This window comes from Macrobrachium nipponense, chromosome 31 (assembly GCF_015104395.2).
Source record: "Macrobrachium nipponense isolate FS-2020 chromosome 31, ASM1510439v2, whole genome shotgun sequence".
Classification (NCBI taxonomy): Eukaryota; Metazoa; Arthropoda; class Malacostraca; order Decapoda; family Palaemonidae; genus Macrobrachium; species Macrobrachium nipponense.
In genome coordinates this window covers 23,172,932-23,192,174 of record NC_061093.1, presented here as the reverse complement: position 1 = coordinate 23,192,174, position 19,243 = coordinate 23,172,932, and the positions used below count along the sequence as shown (strand labels likewise).

General features: G+C 36.6%; 1 protein-coding gene across 13 annotated transcripts in view; it reads right to left on the bottom strand.

The window, feature by feature from the left end:
- LOC135206691 (bestrophin-4-like) overlaps positions 1–19,243 on the bottom strand; it is a 514,714-nt gene that overhangs the window by 21,008 nt on the left and 474,463 nt on the right. For 11 of the 13 annotated variants that reach the window (XM_064238113.1, XM_064238112.1, XM_064238110.1 and 8 more), the window contains 3 exons: positions 16,042–16,208; positions 13,151–13,308; positions 5,741–5,818 (listed from right to left, as the gene is read on the bottom strand). In XM_064238113.1, the coding sequence (XP_064094183.1) occupies positions 5,741–5,818; positions 13,151–13,308; positions 16,042–16,208 (403 nt within the window). Of the gene's footprint in view, positions 1–5,492; positions 5,571–5,740; positions 5,819–13,150; positions 13,309–16,041; positions 16,209–19,243 lie in introns of all 13 variants that reach the window. The other 2 variants (XM_064238102.1, XM_064238107.1) reach the window with 2 other exon arrangements.

Sequence of the window (19,243 nt, the reverse complement as noted above, 5' to 3'; positions counted from 1 at the left end):
AAATCAAATTTGAAAATAGTGTATCGTACAAAGCTGAGAACTCGGTAAGACTTTGGGGAGGGAAAAATTAAACACTGGATTCCTGAAACACAAACTTCAGTATTGTTTGTTGAAGCTTAAGCTGGCTTTATGCCAGCACGGGCTCTTGCTCAAGAGCAGCCCGTATTTTTTTTTTTTTTACTGTTTATTCTTTCACTTCGTTCATCAACATATCTGTATTCGAAACTCCACCCCCACTATTTGTTTAGCGAATATGAAACCTTTACAATTATTCGTTTCCGAGATGAAATCTTTCTTTACATTCTTCATTCATTAGTTTGGTTTTATGTCCAGCCCTCCACAGGAATCATTCCCTCTCTAGCGGTCCCTTGTACGTTTTCAAAATAAGTTTTCTTATTATCCTACAATTACCTTTTAGAGTTTTTTCATTAGTATCGTAGCTCCTGCAGAATAGGAGAGTCCTTAGTTCTTTATTAAGCTTGTTTTCTTCTTGTGTGATCTTCACTTCAGGCGGTATTTTGTTGTTTAGTCTTTTGGCGCAATGTTCAATGCTCTCTAACCTGACTTACAATTTGTTCTAGGTTCAGATTGTCTGTATGCCTCACTTGCATGTCTGATCACAATATTCATTTCAGGTCCAATGAAACTTGAGCAGTTTCTTAGATTTGTTGGTTTCCCATATTTTAGTGCTTTAAGGGCTGTAAGTAGCATTTTGAAGTCTATTCTTGCATTTTCTGGGAGCCAATATAGCTCGATTAGTTAGTTTGTTTGTATGGTGTTTTTACGTTGCATGGAACCTGTGGTTATTCAGCAACGGGACCAACGGTTTTACGTGACTTCCGAACCACGTCGAGAGTGAATTATCACCAGAAATACACATCTCTGACCCCTCAATGGAATGCCAGAGAATTGAACTCGCGGCCACCAAGGTGGCAGGCCAAGACCAAACTGACTACGCCACTGAGGCGCTTTAGCCGTAATCCTTTCATTAATCTGGCGGCTCTGTTTTGTACTCGTTGCAGTTTTCTTAGTAGGTAGCTAGGAAGTCCGTGGTTAACGTTGCAGTAGTCAAGCCTCAAAAGTATTTGGTTAAAAATTGCTGTTTTCAGACTATCTTCGTTTAAATATTTTCTGATAAATGCAATGTTTCTAATAGGATAGTTACATGTTTTTACAATATGCAATATATGGTTTTTCATCGACAATTCATTATCAATAAATAGTCATAAGTTCCTCACTGCCACTACAGTGTTTATCGATGATGACACAATAGTTATTCTTTTGAAGTGTTTATATTTTCGTAGTGTACTATCAGATCCAAATAACATATACTCAGTTTTTTCTTCATTGAGTTTTAGTTTCTTCGCCGACATCCACTTTTTATCTTTCATTATTGCCTCAATTTTACTAACGGCATCTTTAACCGTTTCGAGAGAAAACAGAACAGAGTATCATCAGCGTAACAGTTTATAACTAACCTTGTGCTAGTTTAGGATTCTAGATAATTCAATTGTGTAAATGCCTCGTAGGGTGGTGGCAGTGCCGTTCAGTGTAGACTTTACTTGAGGTTCTAGGCAGCGTCCCTTCGGCCCCTAAGCTGTAACTCCTTTCGTTCCCTTTACTGTACCTCCTTTCAAAATCTCTCTTCCGTCTTACTTTCCACCCTCTCTTAAAAACCGATTCATGGTGCAATTGCGAAGTTTCCTCCTTTTACACCTTTCAAACCTTTTTACTATCAATTTCCGTTACAACGCTGAATGACCTCATAGGTCCCAGTGCTTGGCCTTTGGCCTGAATTCTTTATTAGATCAAAAAATTTTCCAAATGCCACATAGCAGTGGGCCCAGGACGCTGCCTTAGGGCACCCTTCCTGTTTTCCAAGTAGCATTTGTACCATTTGAGTACATCACCTTCAGTGCCTACCGCTCTCAGGTCTTCAAGCAGCCGATTATGATCAACTGTGTCACATACTACACTTACGTCAAGCATAACCAGGATACCACTTGATATTATTTTTATCAAATCATATGTAATTGCGCACAATGTAGCTTACAAACTCGAATTCTTTAACCATTGCTTGTTTATGACGTAAAACCCTCGTATTTCTATGTTTCACTTGTGAAGTTTTCGCAGCAATAAAGAAAAAATTTCGTAGAACAGAACCTGGTACAGTGAATTTTTGTTGACTGTTTACGAAAGGAAGTTTTTCACTGTAAAGTAAGTCAACTTCGAATATAGACAGGCTCCATCAACTAGCAACTGGGGCACTTTCAGCCAATCACGGCTGAAGACAGTGAAAAGTTAAGAGTTGGAGTGACTGGATGGAAAGACAGGAAGGGAAGAACAACGGAGGTGAAAAAAAAAAAAAAAAACCTAAAGCAGGAGCAGCTAGAGGCCGAAGGGACGCTGCAAACAACTTGGTAATACCTTCAGGGTATCGCATAAGGTGCACTTACGGCACTCAACCCCTGCGGGGACACGTTCTTCGGGTCGTTTAGGTGGACTTTAACTTCAGCAGGAGTCAAAACTAGATGGTGATCCACACTGACACGTAATATACTATGGTTGCGTAGGCAGTTCTTACAAGCTTTATAAGTCCCTCGTTGAACGAGTGGTTTTCGCCTCGACTACCAACCCGGTCCGTGGTCCAAGTTCGATTCTCGGCTCTGCCAACGCGGAATCAGATGAATTTATTTCTGGTGATAGAAATTCATTTCTCGATGTAATGTGGTTCGGACTCCACAATAAACTGTAGTTCCCGTTGCTAGGTCACCAATTGATTCCTAGCCACGTAAAAATATTTAATCCTTCAGGCCAGCCCTAGGAGAGCTGTTAATCAGCTCAGTGGTCTGGTAAAACTAAGATATACTTAATTTACAAACTTTATAACCTCACTATCTAGGCAATATCAAAACCTTGGCATGAGGGTTAGATACTGATTCACAAAAAGTCTTTAAAAAATCCACGAAATCACTAGAAATATGATCAATTACACAAAAATACGGAGTTAGCTTTTCATTAGCTAATGACCCTACACAATACTAGTGATCCAAGGACCTTTTCTTTTTGGAAATATCAAGTTTGACTTACTTTTTACACTTCGTTACATTATTAAAACATGTTCCAGATACCTAAGTTACAAGCAATATCTACTATACTCTGTTTTTTCCATCTATCCACCCGCCTGTGGTGTTTGCGTATGGTAACACTGCGTCCCGGGCTTTAAATAGTTACGCTATGTTTAAGTTTTAGATAAACAAAAGGATATCTGGGTGTACATTTGCAACTGAAAAGTGTTTTAATAATTTACTTTATGCGAATTACACCGTTAATATTCGAAATAGGATATTAGTATTATTGTTGAATGTAAGCTGAATGTAACTTTCTAAAGACCGGGACGCAGTGTTACTATACGCAAACACCACAGGCGGGTGGACAGATGGAAAAAAACCGAGTATAGGTAACTGAGCAGCAAAACAAATTGCAACACTACTGTAATTGGGTTAAGACGAAATACAATGTTCCTGAAATAAAACGAAAATTAAAAGATGATTCTATCAATATGGACAGACACGGGGACAAATCATTAATTTCATTACAAGTTAATCAGCAAAAAAATTTCCACAACTCTTTTGCCATCAACACCAGAACTCTGCAAACGGGGGAGGTGGAGATCGTACTTGGCCATACAACGGTGACGTAAGGTATCGAAGATGGAAATGGAACCAGGGGGAGAAAGTAGCGGGAGGGAGGGAGGGAGGGAGGGAAGGACGGGGAGACGGAATGACGCTGCAAACAGACGACGTGTAGACTGGCAACCGCAGGTGAGTGTTTCGTACAAAAGAAGGGAAGTCTCTGAGACGCGAGATGAAATGAAGTGAGTATGAATTACAGGAGTGTCCATATATATTCATAGCTATGTATTTTCTGTACACACGTTAGCTGTAGTATTGTTCTTGTAGTTATTGACACCGGGAGAATATTAAAGCAACGAAGGCAAGTAACTAAATTATATCGTAAAATTACAAAATATGACAAATTTTTAAATCAATTTGTATTTTTCATTGCTAACAAACAATAGGACGAATCTTCTCGCGCCAGCTGGAAACCGGTTAAAACAATCAAAGATTGTATTATAGCAAGGAATCTGTTAAATGTTATTAACGTAAATGGACTTTTGATAAAAGAGGTATTTGGCGAGATGACAGGTGATGCTGAATTCAAGCTCGTGAAAACTAATGGGAGCATAAAAGAATGACCCTATAATTTATAGCAGGTGACCGCCAAATAACTTGCAATCAATCAAACATCAGATGCGAAGTGTTAATAACGGTATTAATGGTTTAAAAGTAATTGGGCAAAGAAGAAAAGTTTTTAAATCAAATGCAAATGATTTGTCTTTCATATGCTATCGAATATCATGATTTGTTTTGAATAATGAATTGAAAATTTCAGTTCCGCACTGAATATCAAGAAATTTCCTTGTATATATATATATATATATATATATATATATATATATATATATATATATATATATATATAATTTTAGATTTTTCAAACCCCACAACCAGCTACATCTGTGAAGAAATTTCTACCGATTTTTTTAAACGCGCTTCTTACAGTAGCATAAGGATTAGGTTTATTTACTTGTTTACACAAAGAAAGAAAAAGGAGGAAAAGACGAGTCAGATCCGCTAAAATTGGCGTTCGCATTCCGTAGACTATTGCAAGACTTCAAGCAAGCATTTAAACCATATTCATACATTAGGGAATAAAGATGACTATGTAAACAGAGGCGAAGACTTAAGCCCCTTCCAGAAGAGGGGCAAAGACACGACGGGCACTCTGATTTGAATGTAATTCTCTCGCTTTTCAACAGTGTTACCAGATCAAACAGTCCAAGGGAGGCAGTAGTCACAGGTAGGCGAACCTAAAGACAATACACGTGTATTGTCTTTGAGGCGACCCTATGACTTGGACCACACTCCAGTGTTGCCAACTATAGAGTAATTGCCCTACGCGTAGGGTAATCTGAGCAAAATCTTAAAGCAGCAGGGCAATATTTTCAAGTGTAGGGTAACTGTAACAAGGTAGGTTTAGATCGATATGCTTACTAGTATTCATGACATTGTATATAAACATTTATTATCATAGCTGCAGAATGTTGGGTAATTTACAGTTATGTAGGGTAATTTCTCGTCCCCTGTAGGGGCGTAGGGTTAGAGGGGTTGGCATCACTACCACACTAGAGATCGCCATCCACTCAAAAAATTGCTAACAGCGTCTGCCCACCTTGCATTTGCTACTCGTGTAGAAGGGGCTTTAGGCACCACTGACTTAAAACAATAACAGTGTGGATGCAGGAACGGGACTGAGGATGAAAAGACGTGGGGGATGGGATGGGATGCAGTTGGTCTGGGGTTACGTGGGTCATTTGGATGCAGCAAGATATTGCATGAAATTTAATAATAGGGAGCCTACTACAGTACCTGTGTATACACGAGCGGCAGGCTCACCCAATCGTAACACCAGAGCATGCCACATTTGGCTCGGAATTCGAGAAACTCCTGTAACAAAAGGGTAAAGTTGTTTGGGGGGATTCGGTCGGGGTGGAAAACGAAAAAAAAAAAAAGTGATGTCATTAAAGAAAAATGAGAGAGTAAGAGGAGAGATTAAGAGTGAGAGGGGGAATTGTCGTAAATGGTGCTTTTTGGATGTTTGAAGAAGATCACCCTACCTGAGTGTACACAAGTGGGATAGACACCCAGTCATAGCTCCAGAGTAATCCGCATTTTTGTCTGAACTCATTGAACTCCTGGAAAGAGAGGACACACCTCATGTAGAAGGGACTGCCAGCTAGACAGTTTCGGGGGGGGGGGGTGAGAGGAGGAGGGATGTAGGTCTCAGGGGTGAAGGTTAGGTTAGGCAACTGAGGGATTAGATATTAGACTAAAAGCAAACACGTTGATTCCAGGGGTAACTGAGGTGCATCAAACTGCTCTAAAGGCACGACTCATTGCAAGCAAGCCGGCAAGCACGACGAAATGTTGCTACTGTTTAGTAACAATCCTGAACTTAAAAAAACAATTGCAAAAAGAGGAGACTTAGGGCACATTTCTGTCAGTCATTTGTGTGTGACCGTTGGTACTACTATAATCTTTAGCGTAGGAAGGGGATTGCCTTGTTTAGTTTTGAGGGACGGTGTACTCTAGCGAGACACTTTATATTCACCTACTAATACAACGCCTGATTCCTGCTACCTGTTGTCTGAAGGGGCATTTTGTTCAGAGCTGTGACAAAGTAACTATTCAGTAGGTGAGCCCTTGAGGATATGCGTAGGCAAGACCATAGACGCTACGACAAACCATACTTTAAAGCGTTATCGTTTATAACCAATAATAAGGATGATTTTTTTTCTTTTTTACATGAACGAATTGCTTAAATCCCTAAATGATTTTTCTTAATACAAGGCCAGATCTATTCAACATAGCTTTCCATATCCTCTGCCTCATTTGACTAGTCATTTCAACTGGCCTTTGGTATACGTCAATTCGCTTTATGTTTAGATGATGGTTCATGACTCTTCTAAAAATCTACTTAAGGTATTTGCTTGCTTTGTTTTTTTAACCAAAGTTTGATTAACTTAAAATATATAATTGAAGCGTCAGTAGTAACTGAGTCAATAGCTTTAAAATATATCCTTCATGCACACACAGTTACACTGTCAATGGCTTTGAAGTGTATAATTAAAACAAAAATATCATCATCCATGGCCTTGAAATATTTCATCAAAATAAAATTGCTATAACCTTAAAATATATCAGGCAGGCTAAAATAATTATTGTAGAAATAGCCTTATAATGTGTCGTTCAAGTGCCATCAATTATCATATAACCTTGAAATATGTCAATAAAGCGTCATTCGTTATAGTAAATGGCCTCTGGAGATGCTAAATTATCTTATCTTGATTTACAAATAAAAAAAAAAAAACTAGCATCTACAGCACTTGCTGTTGAGACACTGTTTTACGTAGCCTGAATGAACTTACATATAATCACCGATGTAAATCAACAAAATATCGCCTGAAACACAGTAAAACTAACCTTTGCAACATTGAGATTTCTCTCTGAAGCGAAAACCAATTAATGCAATTAACTCAAGAAGTTGACAACGAAAAACAAACCGTCCGAAAACCCGTAAAACTAAACTTTTAAATAGCATGAGATTCCAATATAATCAACAGTAATTTAGAAATTATTTTCTTAATCATTTTAAACAAGAAAAGAGGTTTACACAGTTACCATGACTCCTCGTTATATTCATCAATGTCATCTCTAGACGCAGGATGAATTTCTCCACCGCATTCCTCCATCAACGAAAACCGCTTCGTTCAGGCATCGACACATTAAAAGTTAAAACATCCAAAGTTCAGTCATAAAATATCTTCAGTTCAAATCATAAGCTCAAGTAGTTTAAAATGCTCTGTACAATCAAAATAAAAATAAAAAAATACGAGCGCCAATTAAAACAGAAATAAGGCCTATGAACCACATCAGTCAGACCGAACCGAACCAACACTAAATAAATGACGACGTCCTCCTATAGCCGAGTTACGGCAAGGATTTCCACGACTTACAATCCTCTTGTTGAACTTTGACTTATTACGGCACTATATTTTTCGCAGTAAGGATATATACGTTTGAAACTCAAAACGAAATGGAATTATCTTCTGCGAAGATAAATGTTTTATTCTATTTCACACGCCATTCATTCCGATCAAAGGATGCAGTCGACTTTGTCACCTGTTGTTACGTCTAGGTTCTCAAACTTCGAGAATACAGAGGAGTTAGAAAATCATTGTAAAATGAATATTCATTTCAGAAATGAAGATGAACATTACAGAGAATTAAATTTTAGAAAAGAATATATTAATTATTGCATACCAAGTACAAAGGAAAGCAATTGAAAGTAGGTTCGTCGCCCAATGAAATCTTCGAAAGCTGCTTGTTTATTTTCTTCCCCAAAACAATAAGGTTTTGCACAACGTCCATTAAGAGGTACAAATGAGGCTAATTTATCTTTCCATTGAACTTCCCTTATAGTGATTGTAACCTTCGACCCTTAACGCTTTCTTATTTTCTCCTGACTTTGTATACGATAGTTGTTGTTTAAATGTTTATTTTGATGCTTCATCAATTTTCAGAACCTTACTCGGCGTAATCTGTACTTAAGTAATCAAGAATCCAGTAATATTCGGATTCAAAAATACATCTTATTTGCATGGCCGGCAGATCTTAATTTGTGAAAGGCAGAGGTCGAACATAAACGTATAAAAACTGCTTGTTCTTATGCATAAATAATTTTGCTTAGGACGTTATTAGTAGAGAAACAGTGTAGTCAATGACTAACGCATACATTTTAAGTAGCCAATTTTCCTTGACCTAATTCGGCAACATAGGCGGAATGATGACCTACGTTTCAGCCTGATTACTGCCGAACGGCTTTTGAACTTTGAACAGACGGTACTCTAACCATTCATAGTTTGACTGACACGCGACAATCTTAATTATAGAGATATTATCATGGCCTCCTACATACGAAACTCTCATCAAAATGTCCCTCAGATTTTGTCTGCGTTTTGCAAGTTTAGCTGCCTATGCAACAAGGAAAAGCAAAAAATAAAATAGAATATTCAGACAACACACAATTAACTTGAGAACAATTTCTTCACACATATGTAATGTGCTCAAGAGAGTGCTATCTATACATGTCCACACACACATGTATGTGCGTTATGTACATTCAGATATATTTGTGTGTACATGTATACATACAATATATATATACATATATACACACACACACACATATATATATATATATATATATATATATATATATATATATATTTATATATATATATAGATATAATATATAATAATATTATATATAATATAATATGTATATTATATGCACTCCGAAAACAAACACTTACATAGGTATGCTTAAATATTTCACATACACACAGAGCGACATTTCCAGTGTGTTTTTTCCTTTTTTTTTTTTTTTTTTTTAATTCACAGAAAGAGAAACTTGAGGACAAAACGAAATCTCTTACAAAAAGACCAGTTTGAAGAAAGATGAATGCAAGTAAGTAACGGAGGCCATCGAAGACAAGCAACGCAAGCAAAACGTGTCACTCATTAATAACAGGAAAGAGAATGTTAATGGGACAAGGTATAAAAAAAAAGTTTACGTGAATCTGCGGCTTGTTTTTTTTTTTTTTTTTTTTTTTTTTGACGCAGCGGGAAAACATTTCGATACAAGGTCACTGAAGTTAGTCGAGTTATGGGTGTTATTGCATGAAAGTAGCAGTTAATTTATTCATACAGTTAAATAGTTGCTTCTTAAATTTCGTTAACTTTTAGAGGTTAATTCTAACGCTGTATTCCTGTCCGTTGTGACTATTCAGGTCTCCAGGACTTTGTGTATTGTTTGCAAAAGATTACGAAAGCTTAAACTTACAAAACAGTATAGACGCGATGTTCCTCTATTTTTGTTAATCATTAGATCAAAACTCAGCCATGCAGTTAACTGGCATCTTCAAACGACTTCTCTGAATGGTTCAGTGTAAGTGGCTAGTAACCTGTAAACATTACACACTGTCTCGCAGACGAAGTCTTAATCCTAGAGGTTTATTTTTAGAAGTGATTTGTCCCATTGCTGGGCCAAGAACTACGAGGGGAAAATATCAGTTCATTCCAGATTTAGGTGAAATGAGATAGCTTTACCCCTAACAAATGAAGGATCTTTAATCCTGGGAACTAAGAATCTTTGTACTAAATGATCGGCAAGTAAAAAAATAATCGTGTATATAATTCGCATATGATATATATATATATAATATATATACACACACACACACACACATATATATATATATATATATATATATATATATATATATATATATTATATCTATTCATTACACTTCATTAATTGCATGAGTTCGCTTTGGTTCTTCAATGAACGCCAACGTTTCAGCAACTTGAAAACACAAATGAATAAAAACACGGCAACGACAACAATAAATATTTAGTGTGTGTGTGTGTGTTTTGCTGATATTGCCAACTCACAGTCTGCTCTATGATTTCGAAAAATATGTCCACAATTATTACAACCTTGTTTTCTAAGTCATCCTTTCTCCTCTTCTCACCAATCTATCACTTCAATAAAGGAGATTTGGCTAATCTATTAATGTGTGCGAGCTTGTGTTTTACTACGGAGCCACATCATAAATTAGGATCAGATTCAATTGGAATAACAAGCAAAAGTATGAACCAAGATATTTTAGAACTAAACACCCTAAGTTTTCATATAAAACCGAGATAGATTTCATTTCCTTCTATGCCATTACCAAAAAATTTAAAGGTTATATTTCATATGGTTTGTAACAACTCTGTATCTTTCACTCACATTAAGAATGATTCTTGCGAATATGTTTATTTGATTTAACCCCGACTTTAACAAGAATACCTTAATAGGCATATTTTACAATTAAAATTTACGGGCGTGATTTACGAGGAATATCGAGTGTCTCTTGGTTTCGATTGCGACTTAGGATAACTATCAAAAAAAAAAAAAAAAAAAAAAAAAAAAAAAAAAAAAAAAAAAAAAAAAAAAAAAAAAGGTCTTGCTCAACGAACGGACAGTGGTCAACACGTTTTCCACACTTATAGAAGAATTTCAACTAATGCCTATTTTAATATATATATATATATATATATATATATATATATATGTATGTATATATATGTATATATATATAGATATGTATATATATGTATATATATATATATTCTATATATATATATATATATATATATATATATATATATATATATATATATATATATATATATATATATATACATATATATATATATATATAGATATATATATATACATAATATACATATATTATATATAGTGCTTATTATATATATATATTATACATATATATATATATATATATATATATATAGTGACAACCTATGTTCGCTACATTTTTACCGTGAACTCGAAACGTCTCAGAATGTTGCGTATTAAGATTCAGAACGGTTTCTACAACATTTCAGAAATACTCATCAGGAATTAAAGCATTCAAAAAAAACAAGTTTCATTAGCCTTTGAAAGGCACTTAGAACCCTCTAGTTTATTGTGATGACAATGCTACAATGCTGCCTAACAGTGTGAAGTTAACTGACCTGAATATCGTTTTTATTTATCGACACTTTTCCTCCGGACTGCGGTATTACCTAAGACCTATCAATCGCATCCCATCTATGCCTTTCCCTCCAATTAACGTTCCAGGTAACAAAAATCATGTTGCTTCACCTGTATATTAAAAGCCGACTCTTCATCAATTATTTTGTAAGTCTTCAGAAAAGCCAATACAAAGGAGAATAGGTTTCTCAACTTGGAACATACAATGTGTTAGTCACATCTAGCCGACTAGCCTACAGTGTAAGCCCAAGACAAATTATCAACCACTAACTTTAATGCATTTACGTTTATTGTACCAAGCTTATTTCGTACATAATTATACAGCTTATCATGCGGGGAGGAAAAAGGGTCGGATCTGTGGGTGTGGGTGTAGGCATACATTATTAGTCAGTGACCACATTATTTGCGTCCTGGAAGCCGTATCCCATGGAGGTATCATCGTAATATATTGTCATCATGTTTATTGTGGACTCTTACAACACTAAATGAGAATTACCCATAAATGCATCCATTCCTGGGCTGGATGACCATGACAGAAGCACACAGCAGCATCCACAATAGGGATGGATGACCAAGATACATCACGATAAACCTCGACCCCTTCCCTGCGCGTTCCTGGGGCTGGGTGAGGAAGCGACCGTCATGCACAAGAATCAAGAACAAAAGCCAACAAAAGCCTTCTCCTTCCACAAGTGATTTGACTGGCGAGCAAAGAGACCGTATTGTTACTGCTAAGGTTGGTTTTCTAAATTGCTATTAATATTATTATCATCATCATCATCGCTTTTTATCACAAGCTCTCGAGCTGTGCATTCCAACGAGAGGCTGTGCGATGCTACGTGACCTGAAATTGTCAAATTGGTCTCCATGCCGTAATGACGTAAAAAAAATGGATTCTTTAAAAATGTGAAAATGCAACAACGAAGAGTTTACGAATTGGGAATGATGTCGAACTACTGCGATAATGCCTTCTTGGGATACACCTTGATTTCTGAAACTTGTAAATAGGATTTTAGTCTGAGTGCTGAGAATCAGTCTGATAGTGTAAACTTTTTTTTTTTACTAATCGATTAAATTTAGGTGTTCTACTTATGATTAGATATTTTAATAATCAGGCAGGGTGATACAAAATGTCTTCCTTCAATCCGGGGGAAATAAGGGTGTAATGACTTGAGGTAACCATCATTATTTATTATTATTATTATTACCTTGTCTGTGATAAGACACCAACACATGAGGAAATGGCGCCTTCATTAATCATGTAATCTTAAAACAAGTCACACCTGTCGACTTGCGGATTAAAATGGAAACTTTTAAGAGAAACATGATTATTATGGATTGGCCGTGGAAAAGGAAAACTCCACGGCAGTTGGCTAACTGGCAGGTACTATTAATGAATGATATGAAAGTCAATTATGCAAACATTATTGAGGATGCTCAAAACTATTATTTCAACTTTTTTTTTCCTCATCGTAACAGGAAGGTCTATGTACAATTTGATAAGGGATCTATGATATATAATATGTATATATATACATCTGGAAGCATATCAAATATATACACATGTATCAGGACTCAAGATTCCTTCAAGGGAATTTTACAGCAAGCTAATCTTTTACTATTAAACTGTAAAATCATGATGCAACTCAAGTTCGCTAATCTAATTCTATTCGTAACTTTTCATTAACCAAACAAGAAACAGTGGTGAAGACACAGGCTAATCTCTATACACGTAGTGACATTAGTTACAAAAACATCCAGACTATCCATTACTGTAAAATATTGCTCACAAATGAAGTTGCTCGTGGCCAATGTGACAAAATAAATAAATAGGGTTCTTCTGATGAAGGATTTGCCTTACCTCCATGATATGCTTGACTCCCATAGGATCCGGAATCCTTTTCTGTGACTTGATGTCCCGCAGGAGTGCCGTGAACCAAGTGCAGGGAACCCAATATGTATTAAACTCCTTGTTGGGGACAGAGTTGAATATCCCCAACTCTGTTGAAGTGATAAAACCTGAAACGGACCAGGAAAAAAAAAATTAGTTTGGATTCGATTTCATGAAATTTTGGCTTCCAAGCCAAGCACTGGGCCGCTTTCGGCCATCCAGCGCTCAAGACAGTGGTGGTGGTGGTGGTGGTGGTGGTGTGGAGAGAGAGAGAGAGAGTTGTAGCAGGGTTTTCCTCGCACAACATGAGAGGACAAGAAAACAAGGGAGATGAATTACGATGGTCTAAATGAAAGACTGAGAGAAAACCAGAGAGTAGCACCAAGTAGTAGTTGCTAGAGATGCTGAACAGCAATTACTGAATAAAGCGGAAATGGGGGTAAAGTAAAAGGCCACGAAAGTGAGGGTAGCTAGGGATAAAAAAAGGACGCTGTCAACTGCCAACATCATTTAGCAATGCCTACGGTATACACCACGTGAGGTGCGATGGCGGCACTACTCTCTAGACCTTGACTAGCCCCACCCCCTCGATCCTCACAAGTAAAGTTTGTAAAATTGACATTTATTTAGATGATAATAATGTTCTGTCGCTATTTTGTGGACAGTAAACGAAAAAGGGCTATTCGGAAAAACGGATGGACTCATACGGTATGAGAAAAATTAATTAGAAAACTAAGCAATATTCTCATGTGACAGAGACGAAAACCGACCCATTTTAACGTAAGAACATTAAAGATGTAACTTTTGAAGAATTTCTGGGAAGTCAGAAAGACAGAATAGCATGTTTTCATATCAACAATGAACACCAGTAGGCCGGACGAGATCCTCAACGAGGTCAGTTTCAAGAACATTTCATTGAGTATTCATGTTTGTCCAGACGCAACGTATTTGTAATGATTTCTCAATATAACTTTATCATAAACCTTTGTTTCCGTTACTCGTCAGCTTTGCATCTAAAATAGATTAAAAAAAATGCGCATTGGCTGGTCGACTTTTATTAAATTTAGGTTGTTAGGCCTAGCTCTAGGCCTAGCACTTTTGGCCACTCAGCACTACGACAGTGAGATGGGCCAGTTGGAATAGTAATGGTTGGACAGCAAAATAGATATCCAAAAAATAAAGATGGAGTACAAGGATACATAGTGGAACTTGGAGAAAAAAAAAAAACTACAGTTCAAACAAGAGTTAATAATTCGAGAGGATGGACAGCAAGACTGAAGAAAGGAAGCAGGACTGGAGGGGGAGTACAAGTTATAGAAGTGGTTGGAGCTAGGGGCCGAGGAGGCGCTGCAAACATTACTTTAATTATGCCTACAGTACACCTCGAGAGTTTACCGATGGTACTACTCCCATAAGGGAAATATACTTTAGTATTACTCCCATAAGGGATACTCCCACGAGGGAAATATATTGTATTATTACTCCCATGAGGGAGATATACTTTAGTATTACTGCCATATGGGAAATATACTTTAGTATTACTCCCATAAGGGAAATATACTTTAGTATTACTCCCATAAGGGAAATATACTTCTAGTATTACTCCCACAAGGGAAATATACTTTCGTATTACTCACATGAAGGAATAATGTTTATATTACTCCCCATAAAGGGAAATATTACTTTCCCGTATTAAGGGCCCCAAACCCCAAGGACAAATATATATACTTTAGTATTACTCCCACAAGGACAATATATATACTTTAGTATTACTCCCACAAGGACAATATATATACTTTAGTATTACTCCCACAAGGACAATATATATACTTTAGTATTACTCCCATAAGGGCAATATACTTTAGTATACTGTGTTCATTTACAATTTATGGAAAGCCCAGATATTGTACGGTCAGAAATGTCTTAGGAAATTGTCTCTCGAAAGCTCGATAACATTACAATTTTTCTGAGTTTTTACATTTTCCAACACGGTTCAAAGTGATAATTATAACCACTGTTAACTATGGGTTTACTTGGTAACCAATAGGTATAATGAACACGCACTACTCCACAGGGGACAATTACTACTGAATGCTCACTCTGGAGTTGGAACCCCCGTGATGTTTCATTACTATTCTCCCTGCGAATATCTTCTGATGCTGTTGTCTTATTAATTTCATTTAAAGTATCATACCAATATATATATATATATATATATATATATATATATATATATATATACATTATATATATATATATATATATATATATATATATATATATACACATATATATACATATGTACATGCATATAATATATATGAACGTGTATACATATATATATATATATATTATTATATATCTATATATATATATATAGTGTGTGTGTGTGTGTGCGTGTGTGGAATTCTAATAGCTTTATGACTTTATCAACAATAGTTCATCTCTTACCTACAAAATTACAGCAGAGTTAATCATTCCCTAGAATTTAACTGTACCTTATAGACATGTTTACCCGACTGTGTCAATATCTTAGCGTTTCAAAGGGAAAGAAAGGGTAAAGGAGGTTTGAAAGGTGTGACAGGTGGAAAACCTCGCAGTTGCACCATGAAAAAATGGTTAGAGAGAGTGGAAAGTCAGATGAAAGAGAGAAAGGAATGAAAGGGGTTGCCAGTTAGGGGAAGAACGATAAAAAAAAACCGTGAGTGGTGCTTACGGTGCACCGCGTGAGGTGCGATGATAGCACTAACCCCCTACGGAGTGTATAAAAAAAATAAAAAATAAAAACTTGCAATCATGAGCCCTCATTCGTGTCTATGAGCATTCTTGCATCCAGCAAAACCTTCCTTCCTGTTACTTACCGGCCTCCACCAGGTGTTCCAGCGTAGGAAAACGCTTTTTGACAGCGGACGATATAGAACGGAGAATGAGCACTAGACTAAGGTTCAGGTACCTGGCCAATGCCCTCCTCATCATCCTCCCCTTCTCATCGTACCCCGTGACGTGTAGGGCTATCGCGTGAATGATCCTGCAGGGAAAAACAAAAGAGACGTTAAGGGTTTTCAAGTCACATTATGAAAAGAGAGGTAGATCAGTACCGTCTATCCTTTGCGGGATACTGACGTGTCTCCTCGGATGGACTAATAATCTTTGAGACATCCTAATCCTTGTAACGATGAAACGGCGGACTTGTAGATACAAATAGCATGTTATTACAGTGTTAATGGTTGCGCGAGTAAATTTTAAGTCTCATTGAAGCCGATATTCATTCTTGGGCAGGAAGAACCACTACAGGGACACGTACCATATGTCTGTTAAAAATATTGAATATGAGGCAACACAATTTCAAATACGAAAACTGAATGCAAACAGTTAACGAGCCGTACACTCATGACTCTTTCGAGATACTGAGGATATTCTGACTTGTTGCTAGTAACCAAATTAAATTTAATGGCAATTCTTCAGCACAAATTGCTGGAGATAAGACTTGTAATTTTTCAGAAAAATAGCTGCAGTCTCCATCCTATGCCATGAACACAAACATACCTTAAACAAAATGCCTCGTCATTTGGTTAAAAAATATATAATTGCAATACACTCGGTAATCCTGCAACCACACAGTATAAGACATGGTTATTATATATACTTTAAAAAAAGTGTAAATCCAAATCTGCATTAAATAAATACACTAGAAGTCGGGGCAAGTCAGCATTTTATTTACAAAACTACTCTCGGGCTGCCGTCTAGTTGCCGTGGCACATCGTCGTAGCTTATGAATGTTAAAAAGTCATCGTAGCAATTTGGGGATTATTTCTTCCTTGTTCAAAATTGTCATGGTTCATGGTTAAAGTGTCTTAGTGATTCCGTTCCATGGTTAGTGTCCCCCAGTGATTACGTTCCATGGTTACAGAGTCCCAGTGATTCCGTTCCATGGTTACAGAGTCCCAGTGATCCCGACCTGACAGGTATGGTCTGGTCGTAGATCTGTCGTAACTTGGTAGTGGTTTGACCTTGAATAGGTCGAGAACAAGTCATGATTCTCATGAATGACTTAGCATTATTCTTAGTACTTAGGCTTAAGTGTTGGAAAATTCGGGGTCCACCGTGGAACTCTCGTCAGAAGTTTTAAAACAAATTGGGGATACACTTGTGTCTTGTCCTCTCAAATCGTGTTTGGTTTGTGGTTAAGTCTAGAAAGTGTTCTGTCGCCATGCGTTACAATCTCTCTCTCTCTCTCTCTCTCTCTCTCTCTCTCTCTCTCTCTCCATTTGCGTCACAGATAAGGTAAACGACCGAATGGCTACAATTTCACTCGAAATGGCCACTTGTTTTTCACTCGATATTTAATTGGCGAAACAACATACAATTACATCTTTAAGCATATCTTTCAAAAGATTAAGTTTCAATCTTTTGGATGGTATGCTTAAAGATGTAATTGTAATGTTGTTTCATTAATTAAATATCGAGTAAAAAAAAAGTTTCAATCTTTTGAATGAAATGCTTAAAGATGAATTGTATTGTTGTTTCACCAATTTGATATCGTGTGAAAAAAAGTTTCAACCTTTTAAAATGGATTCTACTAGTTCTTGAAAATATTACATGAAGAATGTTATTCTCATTTTAAGAAAAAAATTCCATAGGTAACAGCGGCGTAACAGATATATCTGAGACCGGAGCAATACATATGTGAGAATTAAAGATTCAAATAAAAACAGTTCATGGGAAAATGGTCAATCTAAAGGGGAAACGGGAAATAATTTGCGGACAATAATTAAACCTATGTAGGAACACCATGTAAAGGCATTTCTGTGAATTGAACAACTACTACTGCATCCAAAATTTGTTACTTTCACTATGATTACGAAGATTATTGCATCAGTATTATTTCACCATGTATTTCTTAAGTAATATTTCACCATGCATTTCTAATTCCTTTACAAAGGTGACTAGGGTACGGTCACTCATGACCGCAAGATAAAATTTCAGTCCTTTTCAGTAACGCGAAGAAAGCGGTGGTAAGCCTTCGTGAGAGAGAGAGAGAGAGAGAGAGAGAGAGAGAGAGAGAGAGAGAAGAGGAATTTTACTCGGTATTCACTAATTCACGTCCGTGGAACACAGGCCGGCTATACCCGGAAGACAATAATATTTTGTACAAAGAAAACAAAGGAATACTATGCATCCATTATACGTAATAGGAATTTCTGGTTATAGCCGCCATTTCTACAGAACCGATATAAATGGTTTTGGCTCCGTTTCAGAGGAATGAGCATGATCCAAGCTCCCTCTAGTTTTCGTACATTATTGTACATTCTCTTTTTTTGTGATCGTTTAGGTTAAAACATTATTGTAAACGGAACTAGGAACCATTATTGAACGAATTTTTATGGAACGACAAGGAAATATTACGATTTCGAATCCTTGAGTTATTATTTCCGTAGGCCTATATCTTTTCTTGATTTGACAACCGGTATCGAAGCTAACAGAAATAACGTTGTCATGTCCGCCGGCATTCAAAAGTCTAGTACTATTTCAACGCATTGGAACAATTCGAACCAATCTGGACTGCCTGAAATAGCCCCACTTGGATAAAGACCAGTAGCCCTTCCTAGCCCAGAAAATTCTCGTTGCCAGGGAAATTCTGCGAGAACAGGCTTAAGAATTTCATCAGTACTTCGAGTGACATGAAGGAAATCGAGGCTCATTGCATGATAATAGTTCCTATTTGGTGTGAGACTAACGATGACGAAAAAGCTTGCGTGAATGTCCATAAATGTTTCTAGTGCGTGGTATAATTGGTCTATGTATGTATGTATGTAAGAAAATGTATATTTTATACACATACATGCATACACCACAATATATATATGATATATATATATATATATATATATATATATATAGAGAGAGAGAGGAGAGAAGAGAGAGAGAGGAGGAGAGAGAGGAAGAGAGAAGAAGGAGAGAGGAGAGAAGAGGATTAGCTCAACAGCCACTTTTTACCGTGCGACACAGTATAAACTTATAAATTACCAGCTAAAGACAATATAATACCTAACCAAGTTACAG